At 38.7% G+C, this 20,725-nt stretch overlaps 1 protein-coding gene and 1 pseudogene across 2 annotated transcripts in view; both read right to left on the reverse strand.

Annotated features, from left to right (window-relative positions):
* Positions 1-20,725, reverse strand: part of Map3k19 (mitogen-activated protein kinase kinase kinase 19) — a 59,233-nt gene that overhangs the window by 8,374 nt on the left and 30,134 nt on the right. For both annotated transcript variants that reach the window (XM_005390756.2, XM_013517470.1), the window contains 4 exons: positions 16,631-16,709; positions 14,900-15,159; positions 6,686-6,729; positions 1,447-3,834 (listed from right to left, as the gene is read on the reverse strand). In XM_005390756.2, the coding sequence (XP_005390813.1) occupies positions 1,447-3,834; positions 6,686-6,729; positions 14,900-15,159; positions 16,631-16,709 (2,771 nt within the window). The remainder of the gene's footprint in view (positions 1-1,446; positions 3,835-6,685; positions 6,730-14,899; positions 15,160-16,630; positions 16,710-20,725) is intronic.
* On the reverse strand, positions 10,032-14,270 carry LOC102012900 (annotated as a pseudogene).

Genomic DNA, 20,725 nt, shown 5'->3' on the forward strand with positions numbered 1-20,725 from the left:
TTTTGAAACATTAAATGAAATAATACAATGAGCCTCACTCAAATGTAGTAAGTTCTCAATAAACCTAGGTATGGTATAATTATTTGCTTTCTGTGTGATCAAAAAATACAGTGAATAGTTAAATGTATTACAGTCAAAATCACATCCCTATTAATCCCCTCAAAATACTCCCCTCACTTCAAATACACTTATCCAGGACCAGGAATATAGCTCAGCAGCATAGTGCCTGCCTGGTAAGCGTGAGGTCCTAAGTTCAATTCCAGGCACCAAAACAAACAAACAAATAAACAAATACATTTATCCCATCCTTCTTGCCACTTTAGTGATAATGTGTCTTTTAGTGTAATAAATTTTAAAAAATTTAAACATTCATTGTATATTTTGATCACATCTGGTTTCATATTTAATAAATAACATTTCAGCTTAACTTAGTATTTCGTCCTTAAAATTTGAGCAAAATAAGAAAATCATATGCTCCTGGAATGCTAAAACAAAACACAACTACATGCTGATATTCTTTTCCTTTCTATTTCCACTACCATGCCAAATAAAATGTTTCAATTTTTTTTTCAGGAGTTTTGCTCATGCTTTCTTGAAAAAAATAGTTGAGTCTTATAGACTACTGTCTTCCTTGTTCTTAGCTCAGGGCCAGAAACACAGTAGGTATCACTATTTCTGTGTTAAGGTAGCGAACCATCTGACAGCAAATGCTCAGGGGCAGGGAGTCTCTGAGAAATGCTTGTTTCATGTGTTCATATGAAATGGTGAGCTGTTTCACAGGCCATGGTCACTGCTTTCCATCTTCTGCAACACCAAAACACATCTAGAGTAATGCTTTAAGGGCTGGGGATTTAGCTCAGTGGCACAGCGCCTGCCTGGCAAATGTAACATCGTGAGTTTGATTCCCGGTACCAGAAAAAAAAACAAAGAAAAATAGAGCAATGCTCTATTACTTTGCTAATCATGACAAATCACCTGCTCTAAAAATGTGATTGATGAATAAAACAGTGACCTATTTAAGTAAATAGTTTTGCTAAATTAATTTACCCCAACTGATTTCATTTCAGTGATAAACTAAATTTCAGAAGTAAGGCCATAAAAAGAAAACACTTTTTTTTTTTTTTCTGTGTTTTTGGGACAGGGTCTTGCTATACAGTTCAGGCTGGCCTTGAGCTCACTTTGTAGCTCAGGCTGGTCTTGAACTCACAAAGATAGTTCTGCCTCAGCCTCCCCAGTGCTGGGATTACAGGTGTGCACCACCACGCCCAGTAAGAAAACATCTTTAAGGGACCTGGATTCCAACCTTGTGACCAAACAATGACACTTTGAAGAAACTATGTAATTACTGAGAGTTTATGAGTCCTCATTGGAAAATAGGAGTTTGAACCAGATTTTCTCTAAGGTACCTTCCGATCCTAATGAATCTCTGATTCTAATTATACAAACCTGTATCGTTATACTTGTCATCTCTCTGTCCACTTCTTTTTTGGTATTTCCTCTCCTACTGAGAACAAGATTCAAGTTTTCAGTATCTCTTTTATTTGACATTATTTGGCAAGAGCTGTTATCTTTTTCATCAAGAGCTAATAGTTCTGCAGCTAGACAACCTAGTAGTTCATCTGTCAAGTCTTCATTCTTTACTGAGTCCAGACTTTCTCGGGAAATTGAACCTGTATCCTTTAAAGTATTTCCAAATGTTTGAAATGTGATGGATTTATCTGTTAAACTATCATGATCCAAAGAATGTGCCCAATATTGATATATTGGGGAAGATGCGCTCTCTTGCTTCTCTTGGAAAGAGAAACTTGCAAGTGTTTTAGGCTTATCTAAAATATTATCAAATTCTAGATAATTCATTAACATTTGACTGGCATTTATTTTATCCAGAGGTGTTGTACTCTGCTTTTCTGGCAGTACGTGCTTGACAGAACTCTTCTCAGTGGGCATGGTCCAGCTGTTTTCTAAAGGGACAAATGGGGTCTGATGATGTAGCTCTTCAAGTTCTTGCAGATCGCTAAGGCTTGTGCTGAGTATCTGATGGTTAGAAATATCTCCTTTGTTGGTAGGCTCTTCCATGGAGATCTCTTCAACGATGGGTAAATCTGAAACAGCAAGGAACTGGTTCTGTTCAGGGGGCTTCCCAAGAGTCTGGGCCAAGTTCACGGGCTGAGCTTCATCTTTGGGAGATAGAAAGTCATTTCCTGGAGATTTTATCTGCCAGCCTGCTTGTGAAATACCATTACTATTTTCAGAGTCTTGTAGGTTTCTACCTACAGCCTTGCAACCCTTTTCTTTAGAAATTAAGCCTTTGTGCTTTTGTTTAAGAACAACTGAAGGCTTTGGTGGTTTAATATGAGATCTTTTCTGAGAAAGTCTTGTTCTGTTGCTGCTCCTCTCACTGTGCGAAGATCGACATTTATTGGTTATACATCTGCCTGACGGAGCTGAATATAACTCACGGTAAAATTTGTTTTCATGTCGTTCAGCCTCTCGCATGTGACAATAAACAGGAGTCCCAAACATTTCATATATTCCAGGGCCATTAGCAGTTGAGTTGATTTCTTTGAACATGTCACTATACTTAAGGTCCGGGTAATGTAGTCTTGGCTCTGCTGGTTGAGCAGAGAGAGGGACACACGGTTTTTTTATTCCTGGATTTTTACAGATGCAAGGAAATGATTGCTTTTTAGGGTTCTGAGTTTGGTAAGCTGACTGCTTCTTTTCTATCTGTGGTGCTCTCCTTTGAAACCTGGGTGATTGCTGAGGCCGAGGGTCAACCAGCTCTAAAGCAGGGAAAACCTGAGTTTTTATGCTAGTTGTATGCACACTAGGCTTAATAGAAGCTTGAATGGAAATCGTGAAATTCTGAGATGTCCTCTTACTTGTCTTGGTCTTTGAATCCAATTTACTTCTACGGATATTCTTACGCTTGTCATTTTCGTGGTGTACAAGTATGCTGAAGCTATCGCTGTGAATGGTGCTCTTTCTTTTTTGGAGGGTTGGTTTGACTACAGCTGGTTCCTTGGGGGTGCCAGCATCAGGGAAAGTGATGCTGACAAGAGGCATCTTCTCATTCATTTCTGTTTTGCTTTCTTCCGCTACGGCTATTTTCATGTTTGTCTCCATATTGGGATGGCCTTCTAGAACCTTTTCAATGGGACCATCAGAAATCGCATTTGACAAACTTTTAAGTTCAGTAAACTCTTCGAAAATGTTTGGTTCTATGGCTTTGCTTTTATGCAATGAAGGGCTTTTTGAATCAGTTGTATCATTCCTAATCTCTTCATCTTCAGTTGGAGTTATTTCTGAACGTTGGGCTTCTTGCAGCTTACTTGGAAAGGTACATACAATTTCTGAATCTTGTTCATGCTTCCTAGCTGCTGAACCTGGTTTCTTTCTTGATGAAAGATCTTGGGAGTTCTCTTCTGCCTTTCTCATATCACTACCATGACATTCAAAATCTGCTCCCCTATTTATAAGAATATTGTCTTCCTTAAAAGTCTCAAAAGGACACTGCCTTTGATCAAAGCAAGAGATTTCGATTTTGTCCCATCCTTCTGTTTCCTTGGACCTCCAATTTTCCTCCACATCCAGGTGGTTACCTTTCGAAAGAGAGTACATGTTTCTTGACCAAATATAGCTACCAGAAGTCCTGAGATTCTGATCCACCAAGCCCTTCAATGAGGCTTCCTGTGGTGGACTCACTGAGAACTTCGGTACAAAGGAAGCACAGTTTGAAAGACTTCTTTCTTTCTCTCTTGGAAACTTGTGACTTTTGGGGCTGGTGAGGACATCAGATCTGATGGGCAAGAGTGACAGTGGTGGCAGAGGGAACTGAAAAAGAAAGAGAGAGAAAATGCAGAAACACAAATAGATATCATGTTAACTGGCTTAAAGTCATCTGAAGAGACTGTAATATTCTCCTAAGAAATGTCTTCAGAGTACAAAGCTATCCTAGAGATCAAAATTTTTGAAACTAAAATCTCAGTAGAACATGGTAGAACATGGACTTATCACGTATTCAACCCTTGATTTAATCTCCAGCACTAAAAAGAAAAGCAAAATAATGCAACTAAAATCTCATACTCAGTAGTGTTTTATTTATTTATTTATTTATTTATTTATTTTGTCTTGTTTGAGACAGGGTCTTGCTATGCAGCTCAGGCTGGCCTTGAGCTCACTTTGTAACCCAGGCTGGTCTCGAACTCACAACCATCCTCCTGCCTCAGCCTCCCTAGTGCTGGGATTACAGGCATGTGCCACCACACCTGGCTTTCGGTAGTGTTTTCAGAACCAATTTAAAACAATACTTTTAAAAAACGAGATGTAAACACTCGGTTAGTTTTTTGTTTTGTTTTGTTTTTGTTTTTTGAGACAAGGTCTTGCTAAATAGTCCAGGCTGACCTTGAACTCACTATGTAACCCAGGCTGGCCTTGAACTCATGGGGATCCTCCTGCATCAACTTCCCGAGTGCTGGGATTACAGGTGTGCGCTACCATGCCCGGCCTCATATTTTCAAATGAAGGATTTGTGTTAAAAATTTAAGATAAGAAGCATTTTATTTCTCTTCTTTTAATTTTTCTTTCCATAGGATTGCTTTAAGTTTTTTTTTGTTTTGTTTTTTGTTTTTTTGTCTTTTCTTCTGGTACCAGGAATCGAACTCACGACCTTGTGCTTGCCAGGCAGGCGCTTTGCCACTGAGCTAAATCCCCAGCCCCTCTTTAAGATTTTTGAAGTCCCACTGAGAATAGTTTTAAATTGCTCTCATGTATATTTTAATAAGCATCACTCCACTGTTGGCTACAAAGTTTGTATCTGGCACACAAATATTCACCATCATTTTGCTGAATTTTTTTTTTTGCTGAATTATTTTGTTGAGCGTAGCTTATACATTGCCAGACTTTCCACTTGAAAGTTGGTAACCTGAATGACTTTTCATTCTCCTTTACCCTTCAACTACAGTACATCCCATGAAGTCGCGGTTCAGAGTTCGCACGCAGGCTCAGTCCTTTGAGGATTTTTCCTTAGAACCTAACTAATAATTTTTCGTGGAAACTTCTGTAATTTCACGGAAACCGCAAATATCCTCCGCATTTGGGGGCGGGAGTTTTGCAAGCAGCCAATCCGAAAGCGTCATTTAGTTTTCCTTGCTGCTGATTGGCTACTGCCGTATACCCCATCTCTACAGATGCATCAGCGTTCCTAATCATAACAAGTTGCTGTACCGCGTGGCTGTCTCTAATGTTCTCGCTTCCGTTCTTCTTAAAGCCCTAAAGTACCCTAAGATGACGCCAAAATTCTTCAATTAAATTTTTAACTGTGGGAGGCACAGCATATTTAGGGTTTAAACTATAAAAATAGGCATCTATGGACCTTTTTCTAACCATATCTGAAACCTGCAGTTTTTCACAATTCTCAGGTGCTCTAGGAATGTAATCCCCACGGATTGCAGGGGTTCACTGTATTTTCAAAGTGAGCTAGTTTTTATTACTACCAACCTCTAGAGGTCAGTATAACCCAGTATATAACACTCAACTTTGCGGTCATTAAGCTATAAACTCAAAGCTTCTTTTCCTTGTGGGCTTTTCCCTTGTATAAAGTCCATAATTATATAAGAATATTCATAGGCACAGATTGTGCATTGTAATCGAGAGCTTATAAGTTTAATTTTCATTCTTTTGCCACCTTAAACAGGAAGAAAAAAACTTATACTAGAAACTTAGGTATTAAGGGGTGAGATGCAATGTAGCCTCATTTTGATTGCTGGGTGATTTTCTACATTTCCCCCAAATAAGTTAGAAATAATAGCAGATTCTCCCGGGGCTTCAACGTTCTTTTAACTATCACTAATTTTTTTAGGTCAATAAACTTTTTAAAACACTGAGGTGCTAATAAATATTTTCTCAAAGGCTCACAGCATACAGAAGGGATGAGAGAGCTGAGAAAACTAAAGAATTATAAATATCTTTCCAAAAGTTTTACTTATAAATTAAACAGCTAAAAAAATATTCACCACTAGAAAAAAATTCCTTAGCTTCTAGACAGATTAACCACTGAGTCCAATTATTTAAATACAGGATGACCAAAAAATTGCAAACTTTTTCATTAATTTTTATAAGATATGTAACGGGAAATATAAAAATGATTTTGTCAAATTTACCCAATACAAGAATTACTGGTTCAAATGACACCTGCCTGAGCCGTGGTCAGGAGAGTCAGCACATAAACAAATATAGTGAGTGATGCTTGGGCTAAACTGATACAAGGTTAAATGTAATCAGATGAAGCCAGGCATGGTGGCGCATAGCTGTAATCCCAGCACTCAGGAAGCTGAGGCAGGAGGATCTCTGTGAGTTCAAGGCCAGCCTGGACTACATAGCAAGACCCTGTTTTAAAACAAACAAACAAACAAACAAAACCAAAAAAAGACAAAAAATAAATAAGTGAAAATGTGTCTAAGAGAGCTACCAACTTTAGTATGTACAGAAAATGAAATAGCCCAGGAAAGCCATACACAAGGTGTCATTTTCCCAGGAATGATTGCCAGTCCACAAACCATGAGTTATTTTCCCGAGATATAATTGCTGAGGACTAGGTTCTGAACTGTTTAATGAAGTTTGTCTTTAACAATTAGAATTCTTCAGTTTTTAATTTACAAGTCAGAAATGCTAAAACTAATCTTACCCCAACTCTTCGGTTACTGCATTTCAAATCACATGTAGAAACCTCTACAAAGAGAAAAATACAATAATTGAATATTCTTAGTAGTTGAGTGAACACATTCTTTTTTCTTTCTTTCTGTTTTTTTTTTTTTTTTTTTTTTGTCTTTTTGAAACAGGGTCTCCCTACGCAGTTCAGGCTGGCCTTGAGGGCACTTTGCAGCCCAGGCTGGTTTCGAACTCGCAACGATCCTGCTGCCTCAGCCTCCCGAGTGCTGGGATTACAGGCGTGCGCCACCACGCCCGGCACGTTCTTAAACCAGAGTGTGAGGATGGAGTAATGTAGATAATAAAGTTTGAGGGAAATTGGTAGCAATTAAGAGTTTTTCCCTGTGTAATCTACACGGAAGTGGGTATGGAAAACTTCCGGCTCCTGCCACCAGGGGGAGATGTTGTCTCATGCAGTAGTTTCCCTTTACCCAGCTTTGCTTTCCATGGCTTCTGTGGTCTAAAAACATTAAATGGAAAATTCCAGAAGTAAACAGTTCCTAAGCACTAAATCATGTGCCATTCTGAGAAGCGTGAGAAACCTCGCACCACCCTGCTCTGTCCCATCAGGATGTGAATCATCCTCTTTTCCCATCCATACTGTATACACCGCCCACCCATTAGTCACCCTCTAGCCGTCTCTCTCCTTTTTTATTTTAAAGGGAAAAAACAATGAAACAAAATTTCAAAACAAGACAATGAGAGAATAACAATGGTTAATACAGTGTGTATTGTTATCTTCAAAGTAGTTGCTCAGAGTACAAGATATAGGCATGAAAAATTGACCAAACAATATTAGCACAAACCTTTCTTTTCAATGAACTAAGAGAAATTAGTAGTATAACTGTCTTAACTATCTTGTGTATATTTTTCCTCTTCCCTTCTTTCTTTTCTCCTTTCCCCCATCCCAGTTTCTCTTCCCTTTTGAATAGTTTCTTCCCATTTCACAATAGCTATTGTACATTTCGGGCTCCAGCCATGTCTGTTGTCAGGTTCACTGTCATAGTATCAAGGTGCTTGTTTTCACATAACCTCACGTAAGAGATGAAAGCCGCATCATTAGGCCTCCGTCATTCACCTCACCTTATTTTGTCACATAGGCATTGTATCATCTCACATCATCACAAGAACAAGAAGGGAGAGTGGAGGGCAAGAAGATGCTGAGAGAGATCACATTCACAAAACTTTTTATGTTATGATAATTGTTCCATTGTTGCTAACTCTTACTATACCTAATTTACAAATTGAACATTATCATGGGTATGCATGTGTAGGAAAAAACAGGATTGTGTAGGGGTCAGTACTATCAGAGCTTCCAACCCTCTACTGGGGAACTTGAAACAGAACCTCTGAATAAGAGTGGGCTACTGTGTTATATCTATTTCTGGCAGGATACATGAGATCCCTGGGTCAGAGAACAGATCGTTTCTTACTGACAGAGCACCAGGCCTGTTCCCCCCATCCCAGACCCTCACAGAGTGCTGTGATGGGAGCCAGATGCTTAGGTGGTAGGTTTGCACCAAGGGGAGGGACCTTGAAATCCTGTGTCTTGGGTGATACTATAGAGTGGTTGGCAGCTTTGCCCATCTTTCCCCCCAGAGTGAGACCGCTGTGATGAAATGTAAGCGAATGTCTCCAGGACAAAGGAATGGGATGTCTCTGGGCTTCATTACCTCTAGGACGTAAGCTAGTGTTTCCTAAGGAAAGGAGTCTCTGAAAGTCTCTGGAGTTGATACAGACTCTAACTTCCAAGGCCTGTTTGCCATTCAGTCATCTCTGAACTTAGTTTTCTAGGGCTTTTTGCTCAGAAAGCCTGGACTGTGCCGAAATGGGAAAATAAAAAATTTTTAAAAAGATGTATAAAAATTTTCATGTGTAATTGTCTCCCCACAGTTGTTTGAGTTAGATCATGAGTTCTGGACACTGAGGTGAGGAAGAAGAGTGTGGAATTTCCTAGGTGATATAAATAATATAAAACCTAGAAGTTATCCTCTTCTAACTAAAAATTCAGAATGGTTCCCCAAATCCTATCCACCACTACAGCCTAAAGCTGAAGTCAAAATGTCAATGGGATTGTCTCCATGTCTCTAAGGTCAAAACAAAGTATATAATTGGATATAAGCAGGACACTGGTGAACTGAGATCATGTGCCCGAACTACAGTGGCATCATTATCTAGTTGTATGTAAAGTTCAAACCAGGTGGGTAACCCAGCAGTGCTAGATCTTCCAACGACAAAAGATACCAGAGATGTGCAGATTTTATGTGAAATGTTCCTCTCACTGCTTTGGGGTTTGTTTGTTTGTTTGTTTTTGAGACAGGATCTCATTATTTACTCCAGGCTGGGCCTAGAACTCACTACATAGTCCAGGCTGACCTCAAAGTCATGTTGATCCTTCTGCCTCAGCCTCCCAAGTGCTGGGATTACATAAAACTGCAACACAATACCTACCTAGTCCTTTGTTTTTTTAAGGCTGTGAGGACTAAATAAAATATACCTGTAGGTCCTTCTCAGCCACAGGCTGTGATTTTGAAATTTTTCTTAGAAATGAGCTTCTTAAAGCTATAACACAGGCAGAGAAGCCTACCTCAGGTGAAAAAGTTCCTAAGAAGAGGAGCCTCGCAAGCTCCTTAACAACAGCTGTCTAGGCATTCCTCCTGTGTACACAGTTCTTTTTTGTTTTTCAGAAAATGATTTTTATTTTTTTTCTAAATATGATAAAATGTTTAAGTTCATATTTTAAAGTTGGTGATTAAATCTTAAATTCATATAACATTTTCCATCCAGTTTTTTGTTTTGTTTGTTTTGTCTTTTTGAGACAGGGTCTCACTATGAAGCTCAGGCCGGCCTTGAGCTCACTTTGTAGCCCAGGCTGGTCTCAAACTCAGGTTGATCCTTCTGCCTCAGCCTCCCAAGTGCAACAAACATATGAATATGGTCAAATGTTAACTCATGTCACTTTTGTACTAATAACTTCTATTTATAGAGTGTTTCTGAATACACATAAAAACTTCTTGTCATTATTTTGTTTTTAAAAGAAAACACTATTTAAAGTCTTTTTTTTTTTTTTTAGTACTGGGAATCAAACTCAGGACCTTGCACTTGCCAGGCAGGTGCTGTGCCACTGAGCTATATCCCCAGCCCAAGAAAATGCTATTTAATAAATTATAACATAGCCCCAAATGTATGCTGGAAAAGTATAAAAGCTTAGGGGGAAAAGAGCTTCACTTTAGTCCCATTTTTTGGAGTGTCCTCAGTCACCATTCTTTTCTGTATGGTTATGATTTTTATTATAATTGGTTTAGTTTTAAGATGACAACATATTAACAAATTATTATTAATATAGGCTTTTCAACTTGCCCAAGATCATGCATTGTAAGTGGAATGAAGCAGCATTTCCAGTTGGCAAATGGATCTATGGGTAATGAGGTTTCTCTTCAATAAAGCTTGTGACAATTAAACCAAAAAATGGCAATGAGAAAACTACTGACAAAGTACAGAGAAATATTCATCCCAATGTATGCAGGAGTCGGTACTGTAGGGGAAACAACGAATACCTGAAGCAGTACAAATGGAAACCAGGTACCAAGAGAACGGGCAATGAGCTTGAGCAAGAGTATTTTTTAGAGTTTACCTAGGGAGGGATGAAGATAGAAAATATACGATAGTCGCATTTATATAAGAAGTTACTTGAATAGCCTGTACCAAGGTAATAACTTCTGCCCAAGAGGTGATAAAAGCCATAAATACGGTTATCATCCTGGAAAGTGACAGGCAGTAACTCTGAATGCTGACATAGACAGGACATTGATAAGAATGAATATTCTGTGCCTTCAGGCTTTGGTAGAAGGCTGGATCTCCCAAACCATGAGCCAGGACTGAAATCCAAATTAAAATTACTGCAGAGAAGTAAACTAAGTTTTGACATTTAGGTGAAAGCTTGGTGAGTTTAGAGGAATTCAGGCAATGTTCTATGCAAGATATTAAGAAGACTGGAAAATGCAAAAAGCCCTAAGTAAAAGAAATAATTTGAGCAAGTAGGAAGATATGGTATTTAGTAAACTTAATACCTAAAAGTACAAAATCCCTGAAGTAAGATATAATGGAAATGTTTACCAAAAATTTAAAAAATCAACAAATGCTAATGAAACACAAAAAGTCTATAAAATTTTCATAGCTGAGTTTTCTTCTCATTCCTAATGTGAGGGTATTTAATGATATTTTCCCAAGTACAATTAAAAACAACAGACAAACAGCATGTAGAGGCTGATTTGCTTGATGTAACTGGTTCTGAAAGACCAGTTGTCTAAAGAAAAAAGTGTCTTAGAGCCAGGTGTGGTGGCACATGTCTATAATCCCAGCACTCGAGAGGCTGAGGCAGGAGGATCATTGTGAGTTCGAGACCAGCCTGGGCTGCAAAGTGAGCTCAAGGCCAGCCTGAACTGCATAATGAGACCCTGTCTCAAACAGCAAAAAAAACAAAAAGGTGTCATATTTTTAGTTAAATTTCAAGAAGACCTGCTGAAACATACATGATAAAACACTGCTTCATCTTATTTTCCATCCTGTCCAGAAAGTCTTCCTGATCTATGATCCTATTTAATTTTGGTTGTGCTGCCTTTAATTATGTCACTGTCGGTTTTTTTGCATTTCATTTTGCTATGCTAAAATGCTATGTAAGCTATCCTTTGTAGTTGTGGTGGTTTTATTTTTTTTGGTACCAGGAATCGAACTCAGGACCTTGCCCTTGCCAGGCAATGTAGGTGTGGGTTGTCTCTGGGATTTGAGCAGGTGCCCCTCACCCAAGTCTCTGGCCCTCTCAGGGCTCTGGACTGCAGCTTCCTCCAGAGGCCTTGGGAATGCAGGGGCTGCCTGTAAGAATCCCCTGCAACTGGAGCTCTTTTCCCAGTTCTTTATGCATTTATTCAACAGATACTTATTGAGTGCTCGCTGATTGGCTAATACTGTCTCAAATGATGATAGTATATAGGCTGCAAATAACAAAGCAAAAATCTTTGCTCTCACAGAGATTCCTCTTCAGAGCTTGAGACTTTCTGTTGGAAATGTATTAGAAGTCAATCCAGAAATACAACTGAACATAATTTATAATTAGGTGCATATGAATAATCTCTTGAGTTTAAAAAAATCTTTCAGATATTATAAATATTTGGATAGATACTAAATAGTATTGGTTAAGAATGATGTGGAATAGAAAAGTACTCTATAAGATTTCTGGTAGAGTAAGATATTTCTGGTAGGTTAAGTCAGAAATATGTGTTGAAAGACTTTTAAAATGTGTAGAGTTCCAATATATAAGCTTTTCTCCACTCTTTGTCACTAAAATGACAGGAATTTTTAAAGGTGTAAGGAAGGATACACACACACACAAACAGCAGATGAGTGATGTCAACAAAATTTTGGAGGGTGAAAACTGTATGGATGAATAAAGAGTTGATTTCATTGTCAGCTTTCTGTCTGATCAATGCTTGTAGGAGGAAAACTTAGCAAGAGAAAGAACCCTAGAAAAGAGCAGGAGAGTGAGGTAAATCAGACACAGAAGTTTAATTACCATATGGTAGCTCTCCATCAAGTAAGGTAAAGCACAAAGAGCGCAGTGCAGGATGGGTAGGAGACAAGGGGGTGGGTCTCCTGCAGAGGGGAAGGGGTCCTGGAGACTGAAGGAGGGGGGGGAGGGAAAGTGGAAATAAGTAGAACAAAGATATGCCACATACAGGAACCTAATAACCTCAATGAACATAAACGTTTTATGTCTTAACTATGAGCTGAGATTAATGATATCAACAAGAATGAAAATGGGGAAAGGGGACTTAAGGCAGGAGGGAGAGGGGTGGGAGGGAAGGGGATTTAAAAAAGAACCAAGCTGTATGATGTGCACGCACCCACGCCCCAAGGCAACTGGAAACTGCAGGCCCTGCAAACAGGTACAGACAGGAAAAAGGAGCAAGAATTGAGGACAACAGGTGCCTCTGAAGACAGGGATACAGGGCAGAAGGAAACAGAACAGATGCTCATAACTCTGTATGAAAAGTGGATTCCACATTCCTGCCCCATTAGTCAGGAATTGCTCATCTCCTTTCCTGGAAGATAGCTGGCAGGTTACTATGGAGAACTTGGAAAAAAAAGATGTTAAGGCTCTAGGTATAACTGGGAGCAGAAATATGGTGCTGTAATAAAAATAAAAGGATTCAGTAATGATCTCCATGCTGAAATATAAAGCCAGTGTTCAGTGCCAAGAACATTGACCTCCAGCCTTACAAACTACAAGCACGAACTTGGACTATTCCTCTCTAGGGAAAACCAGCCTAGAGAAAAGGCCTATCTATGCACTTTCAAACTTGGGGAATCCCTCAACCAATCTTTCAGGTCTCAGCACATTCAATTCCTTTGAGCCCATTCAGCAAACCCACTCACACACAGACCGTGTTAGGGCCGCTCTCCTAAATACGAGTAAGCTACCAAGGATCAATGGATATGTAAGAAAATCCTCTACCCTGAACTACAGAGAAAGAAAGAAAACAGCTCAAAGGAATTAGAGACAATAAAAGATTATCATGAGTATGTTCCATGCTCATATTACTCTATATCTTGATAAAGATTTGGGTTTCACAGATGTGCATTTGTAATACTCAGTGAATGTGTGTTCAATGTACACTTTTTTCCAAATGAAAAAAAAACCTGCAGACATATATTGAACTCCGGCAAATGATAAGCACACTGAAATCTGGGGGAAATATATACTAATATCTGAAATTTACTTGTAAATGCAATAAAAATTAAGATGGATCAGTGGATGGATAGATGAAGAGACACATGACAAAACAAATAAAGTAAAATATTAAAGGTAGAATGTAGATGGCAAATATACAGATGTTCAATGTAAAGATTCTTTCAACTTTGCTGTATTTTTAGAAAATCTTATTATAAAATATTGGTAAAAATAACTCAACAGGTAAGTTTAGCAGCAGATTAGATAATGCTGAAGATGATCAGTGAACTAAGAGACGTAAAAATAAAATTACCCAGATAACAGCTTGGAAAGAAAAGGATATGGAAAATTTGAAATGCAGGTTAAAAATGTGAAAGAAAGAAAAGAGAAAGTACTAATGTATATTCTAAGCTAGGGATTCTTAACCAAGGCTGCACATAATTCAAGAAAGATAAAATGGTAAGATATCATTTATAATTCTGCACCTATTTTTTTGTTGTTGTTGTTTTTCTCCGGTACCGGGAACCGAACTCACGACCTTGCGCTTGGCAGGCAGGCGCTTTGCCGCTGAGCTAAATCCCCAGCCCCGCTGCACCTACTTTTAAAGCACTTGTAAAAGAATGTTTAAACTTGCACTTCAGCTCATCCTCTAAAGTTCCCCTGGGTCACTTATAATACCCACATGTGCTACACGACCATATGTAATGGGTGCCTGCCCTGGTACAGTTCAAATCCCTTTTGCTTATACTTCCCCCATCCACACACTCTTTGCTCCGGCTACACTGACCTTCTTGTTCCTTGGAATATTCTTCCCCAAAATATACACATAGCCCATTCTCTCTTCTTTATGATGTCTTCTTTATGATGTTTCCATAAATTATTTTCTTAAGGTCACCTTCTTAGTGATACTGTTCCTCATTCACCCTATTGAAAATCTCAGACTGATATTTTCAGGAGACAACATCTGTGTCTCCCTAAAATTCGTATGTTGAAATCCTAGTTCTCAAGATAATAGTGTCAAGGTGAAACTTGGGGAAATAATTAGGCCATGAAGGTGGAGCCCTCATAAACAGGATTAGTGCCCTGATGAAAAGGGCCCAAGGAAGCTGGTTTGCTCCTTCAACTATGCAAGGACTCAGCAAGATGGTACCACCCAAGTCCTAGGAAACAAGCCCACTGGACACCAGATTTGCTGATGCCTTGATCTTGGACTTCGCAAACTCTACACGCCCATTTCTCTTTTTTTTCCATAGCATTTATCACCACCTGACGTACTCTATATATATTACTTGTTTGCTACTTTACTATCTGTCCCACAACACAAGTGTGAATTTCACCAAGGTAGGGGTTATTGTGTGTTGTTCACCACTGTATCCAGGACTTGGCAGAATACGTGGCATAACAAACAAATACCTGTTCGCCAAAAGAATGAAGGAATCACTGTAGAATTAAATGTGCAGTTACCTTCAGATTTTCTTTGCTGCCCCTTCAGACAATAAGGAACCTCTTCCCTGGTCACTGACTTGGAGATACTTGGTTCTAAGCAAGGTCTGGGCAACAAAAAGCCCAAGTCCACATCACAGAGCTCCTTGGAACTTTCTTCTTTCTTAAGCAGTAAAGGCCTCATGGTCAGCATCTTTGTCCTGAAGTCCACCATCTCCACTTCATTTGGGAGGGAAAGAGAATGCACTTGTGTGCACTCTTGCTGCATTGAGGTGATGTGACTAAAAGGGGAGACACAGTTTGATTTAAAACTCATTCACCATGATAGTTTGGATCTGCCAAGTCCCTCAAAGGTGCATATGTTAAAAGATTTGTGTCCAGCTGGTAGCACTGTTGAGAGGTGGCAGAATCTTTAGGAGGTTGGAGGGCCTGGTGGAAAGCAGTCAGGCATGCCCTTAAGGAGATACTGGGATGCTGGTATCTTTGTCTCTCATTTTGCTTCCTGGCCACTGCTTAGTGAGCAGAATCTTCTGCTACATATGCTTCTCTCTGATGTACACACACACACACCAGAGCCAAAATGACCATGGACTCAGACCTCTAAAACCATGAGCCAAAAATAAACCTTTCCTTCTTTTTAAGTTGATTTATCTCACATATGTTGTCATGGTGGTAGAAAGCTAACACAGTAACTATGTCTACTGGATCTCTACTTCTCAGGCCAGTCTGACCCCACTGGAAAGTTTAGAGATCTATTTCCCAATGGTGCTGCTAAGTGGAATGGCTGCATTCTGAGAGGACAAGACCTCTCAACCCTCCGACCTGCTACCCACCTTCTCTGTACTACACACCCAGTACAGTCACCTGGATGGATTTGGTTTCAGTGCACTTTAAATTTTTTTGTCCTCATTTCCTGAAGTAGAGAAACCAGAGACAGTTTAGGTACAGGAGTAGTACCTTGTATCTCCAAAAGCACTGGTCAGCCCCTTTCTCAAGTTACCTTTGGAGCAGTTTTTAAAGTTTCAAATACGTTGAGGATTGATACTTTTGTAAACCATAATAAAAATGAATGATTACAGAAACAAAGTTTTAAAAAACATGCAGTCAATAAACCCCCATGTTTTCATCATATGACCAATGAATTGAAAATTACATTGTCAAATTGCTATATAATTTTTTAAAAATGGTTACTCTCAAGTTTTGTACTGAGCTCATCATGGACAGAACACAGAGTCAAACAACCACATTTTGGATAGCACTTTTCTGGAGCAGGGTCAGCAAACTCTTCCTTTGGGGCCAGATCTGACCTTCATCCTATTGTTTTGTAGCTTTAATTGGATTGCATGCAACTCATTTGTGTATATATTGTCTATGGCTGCCTCCAAGTGACAATTGCAGAGCTGAATCATTGTGAAAGAGACCATCTGGCCCACAAAGCCTAATATATTATTTGGCCCCTGCCATATAATATTTACTATGACCCTTTCTTTTTTTTTTTTTTTTTTTTTTTTTTTCTTTTTTGAGACAAGGTCTCGCTATGGAGTTCAGACTGGCCTTGAACTCACTTTCTAGCCCAGGCTGGTCTCAGCCACCGGAGTGCTGGGATTACAGGCATGCACCACCACGCCCGGCTACTGTGACCCTTTCTTTAGAGCATTGTTTTGGATCAAATTACTAAAACTATGGGTTGCTACACAAGTATCATCACTTCATATTTATATTCTAATCAAACACCCCCAGGATATTCCTTACTTGCTTTTTTTCAAATCTTCTTGGCTCACTTCTTGGAGATGACTGACACGTCTTGGAAAAGTCATAAAAATCTCAACACCTGTGGGAACACAGGAGAGTAGCAGAAAGGGGAAAAAAGTAATGAATGGTAAGTTTAAAAAGTAAGTAAAAGCAAATCCCCTATAATGAATGGGATCATTATGTATTCCTAAAATGTCCCAATAAACTTAATAAAAAAGTAAGTAGAAGTCATGCATGGTAAGTAGGAGAAGTATTTATATTTCTATTTGACCAATTTGTTCTTAATGATTAGAAAACACACATGAACTAGTGGCTGAGGGCTTGACCACCTTTACATCTTTCCTGTCCAGCACGTGATAGCTTTTAAGTAAACACCTAAAGAGAAAAAAAAAAAACTATAATAAAAATTTCCAGCTGTAAAATACAGTTTTACAATGAACAGTGCTGGCCTTGGGTTGATAAAACAAGGCCTGTTTCTAGAAAGCGTAACCAACCGTTCCTACCTCCCAGGACTGCCTGCAGTGAGGATTCACTGAGATAGTTCTTGTAGCCCCAAAGCAACTTGCCTGTATTTGTAATTTTGGTCATCTCCTGTTGGTTCCACAGGGTGATTCCCAGGGTAACCCTTGGATGCAAAGTCCCAACTTTGAGAACCATTGCGCGTCAACCACATAACATAGTTTAGGGTTGCTTCATGCACTTATTTTTCAACATTTGACAAACTTTTGTTAAGTGCATATACACCAAGCCCAAGGCTTTGGGCAGAAGATATACAGATAAACAAGATGAAGCTATGGCCCTAGTAGAGACAATGAGAAGCAAAGAGTACAGTGAGTAGCAAGTACTGCGAGGACACATGCAGAGTGTGGGATCGCAGAGGAGTGCCTTTCTAGGAGGACGCAATACTTGCCCTATCTATGAACTTGACAGGGCTGTGTACTCAATCTACACCTGCCTGAAGGAGCAATGTTGTTTTAAGTTCCAATGGTTGAATTTTAGGGAGAAGTATCACCAGAAGGATAAGGAAAGGGGTGGATCAGGTCTGAGTCTATATATCACCTCCGCCACTTCGTGGGTGGCCTGGGAAAAGTTACTAAGTGTTATCATCACCACCATTAGCTAATTTAGTAGATCTTTATTGTTTTTAAAGGACTTTGGGGACTTTGTTTAATACACAGGGACTACCAGAGTAAAAGCATTTTTATTGTTTGAATTTTATATATGTGCTATGTTAAGAGACTCATGCAGTTTAAAAGAAACAGTAAAATTTTCCAAATGGAAAAGTTTTATTTATAATCAGGCAAATGATAATAATGTTTACTATCTTTGTCATCCAACTTATATTTTACAGCACCATGAAAATGTATCTAGCTTTGGTTTTCTTCATGTTTCTCAAACATAATGTCTTGATTGTATATTTTCTAACATTACACAATTGCAAAGAATGACTAAAAATGAAGTTTCCTTGGAGTGGTCCAATTTTTTTTATTTAAACTGGGACTTGAACTCAGGACCTTATGCTTGCAGGCAGGCACTTGTGCCACAGAACTATATCCACAGCCCTGGTCCAGTGGTTTTTTAAGTTTTCAAAAGATGCTCTACTTCAGGAAATGAGGACTATGTAGTATGAAGTGAGAGTCTTTGAATTACAGAGCTGGGAACAATTTAGAGGTCATCCGATCCAAGCCTTTCAGTTTTTTTTTTTTTAAGAGAAGGAACAATTTATGGAAAGAAAAAAAGATTCTGTCTGAGAGGGACAGAAGAGGGCTTGGAAAGTGGGTTTTCCAGTAACCCCACTTCTCAAGGGTGTTTTATTGAGCAAAGCCACAAGGTGAGGCAGGCTTAAGGTGGGACAGAACTATAACCAATCAATAAGATTACAAGTATAGTCACTTAGGTAATAGTAATCCAATGGCAAATCACAGGATGGGTATGAGGTGAGACAAAACTATGGTCAACCAATAAGATTACAACAAGTATAGTCGCTAGGGTAATATTGATTAGATGAAGGCCTTCATTTTTAAGACAAAGAAACTGATAGTCATGAATCTGTGTGACATGCACAAGGTCACTCTCCTACTTAAAAGGAAGACAGATGTCTTTCATAACATTTCTGTAGTCATCCTCAAGAGTGAAAACCTAGGCAATGGGTTAGAGTGGGAAAAACATACGGCACACATCCCTACTGACTGAACTCTCAGTGAAAAGGATTTTCTCATACCTGCTCAATGCATTCAGTATTTTGCTATGGAAGTTAGAAAATGAGTGTGTTCACATGAGCACATGACTAAAAATAACTGTACTTTTTATGATTATGGAGAACAGATAAACCCAGAACACTTTCAAGCAAATTTAATGTACTCAAAAGTCTGGGTCTTCTTTTTCGATGAAGGAATAAACATACAATAAGCAAATACAAGGAATCCCAGCCTTTTAAAAAATTCTTAAGAGCTAATGGCCACTGTCCTAACTATTGGTCCTAAATAGGGAGAATATTACAGAAAGAGCTGGCTCTGAAATCACTTAAAAAGATACAAACATTTCTTTGTTCTGTCTTTGAACACTGTGAACAGCCAAGGAACTATGGATAAGCTCTGAACCTACTCAAGAGACCAGCAGAGATGACGCCTTGTCATAGGTAAAAATAAAGTACTTGAGTATATTATTATGCCCAAAGTGCATTTTTCACATAAGGAAGTGTAAATTAACCCTGTCAGAAAATGTTACCATTCAGAGAAATAAAAAGGCAACATTTTGACATAGCCAAAAACATATTTTCTGCATAGAAGAGGTGAAAATGATATTCATAAAAAAGCAGAAAATGATCATTAACTTAGTGTTAAAGTCTTTATTAAAAATGGAAACTTCAAATATGGCGCAGCCTAATTTATTCAATGAAGAAAAATTATTGTCTCTGGAAAAGACTGACTTGCCTCTGTATTTTCCTTGTCCTGTTTAAATTGATGGGCATATTTGTCTGAATTGCAGACATCAGAGTTGAGAATATTTTGATACCCTTCTCTCTGTTTCACTGATTTCCTAAATTGTTAATTTCAACTTCTTAAAAACTACATTTCCTAGCCTCCTGTATCACTAGAGTTCAGAAAGCTTATTTAAGAGACTGATGCATGTGAGTCTGAAAAAAAGATAAGGTACAGGTGTCCTTTGCGCTGAGGCGGGTGTCAGCAGAGGGACAGAGTTCTTAGGTACACAGTGGGATCATGGTTACAGCAGACAGCATGACGTGGGGGTCCGCAGCGGCCAATTTTGTGCTTATAGGAATCCTTCCTGAAAATCCAACCCGAGTCTTCCTGTTACGGACTGAATGTTGTGTCCTCCCCAAATCCATACACTGAACTCTTTCCCTAATGTGGTTATATTGCAGAAATTAAGGTTACAAAACTCATAAGAATGAGGCCCTGATCCAAAAAGATTTATTTCTATACAAGAAGAGAACCCAGCAATCCTTCCCCCGAGAAAAGGCCAATTGAGGGTAAAACTAATGAACTATGAGAAAATTAACGTCTGCTGTTTAAATCCCTCAGGCTGTGTTACTTTGCTGTCAGTCTGAGTGGACTAAGACAGTTTCTCTCAATGGTTTATGAACCTTATAATGTATTTTTTGAATTTATTCCTTTTTTAACACAACTAAGACTAGGTTCTCTGTGACTAAGATATATTTACATTGTATTAAAAAATCTAAGCCCAGTAATTGAATTCCTAAAATCACTGTTATTGACTCATGAAAACAGTAAATTTGTAGGATCCGTTTCTAGTCTGCAAGGCTTTTACGTGCGTGTCTTCTGAGAAACTAGAGACTGAGGAAAGCAAGAAGAGTTTTGTGTTAGGAAAAAAGATGACTTTAGTTTTTGGTCCATAAATTGTATTTTACACATTACCCTCACAAAAGCCCATAATAAAGCAAACGCATGCTGCAAGAATACTTAAATTCTTCATAAAGAATGTTAAGATTTATGGGAATGATGTTGTATGTCTGTTAATGTTTCCCTCCTTTTATCCTTAAAATAAAAAAAATAAATAAAAATAAAAAAAAAGATTTATGGGAATGGTCCAAACATTATGTGGGTTATAGGA

The sequence above is a fragment of the Chinchilla lanigera genome, unplaced genomic scaffold (assembly GCF_000276665.1).
Source record: "Chinchilla lanigera isolate Chin_1 unplaced genomic scaffold, ChiLan1.0 scaffold00039, whole genome shotgun sequence".
Lineage (NCBI taxonomy): Eukaryota > Metazoa > Chordata > Mammalia > Rodentia > Chinchillidae > Chinchilla > Chinchilla lanigera.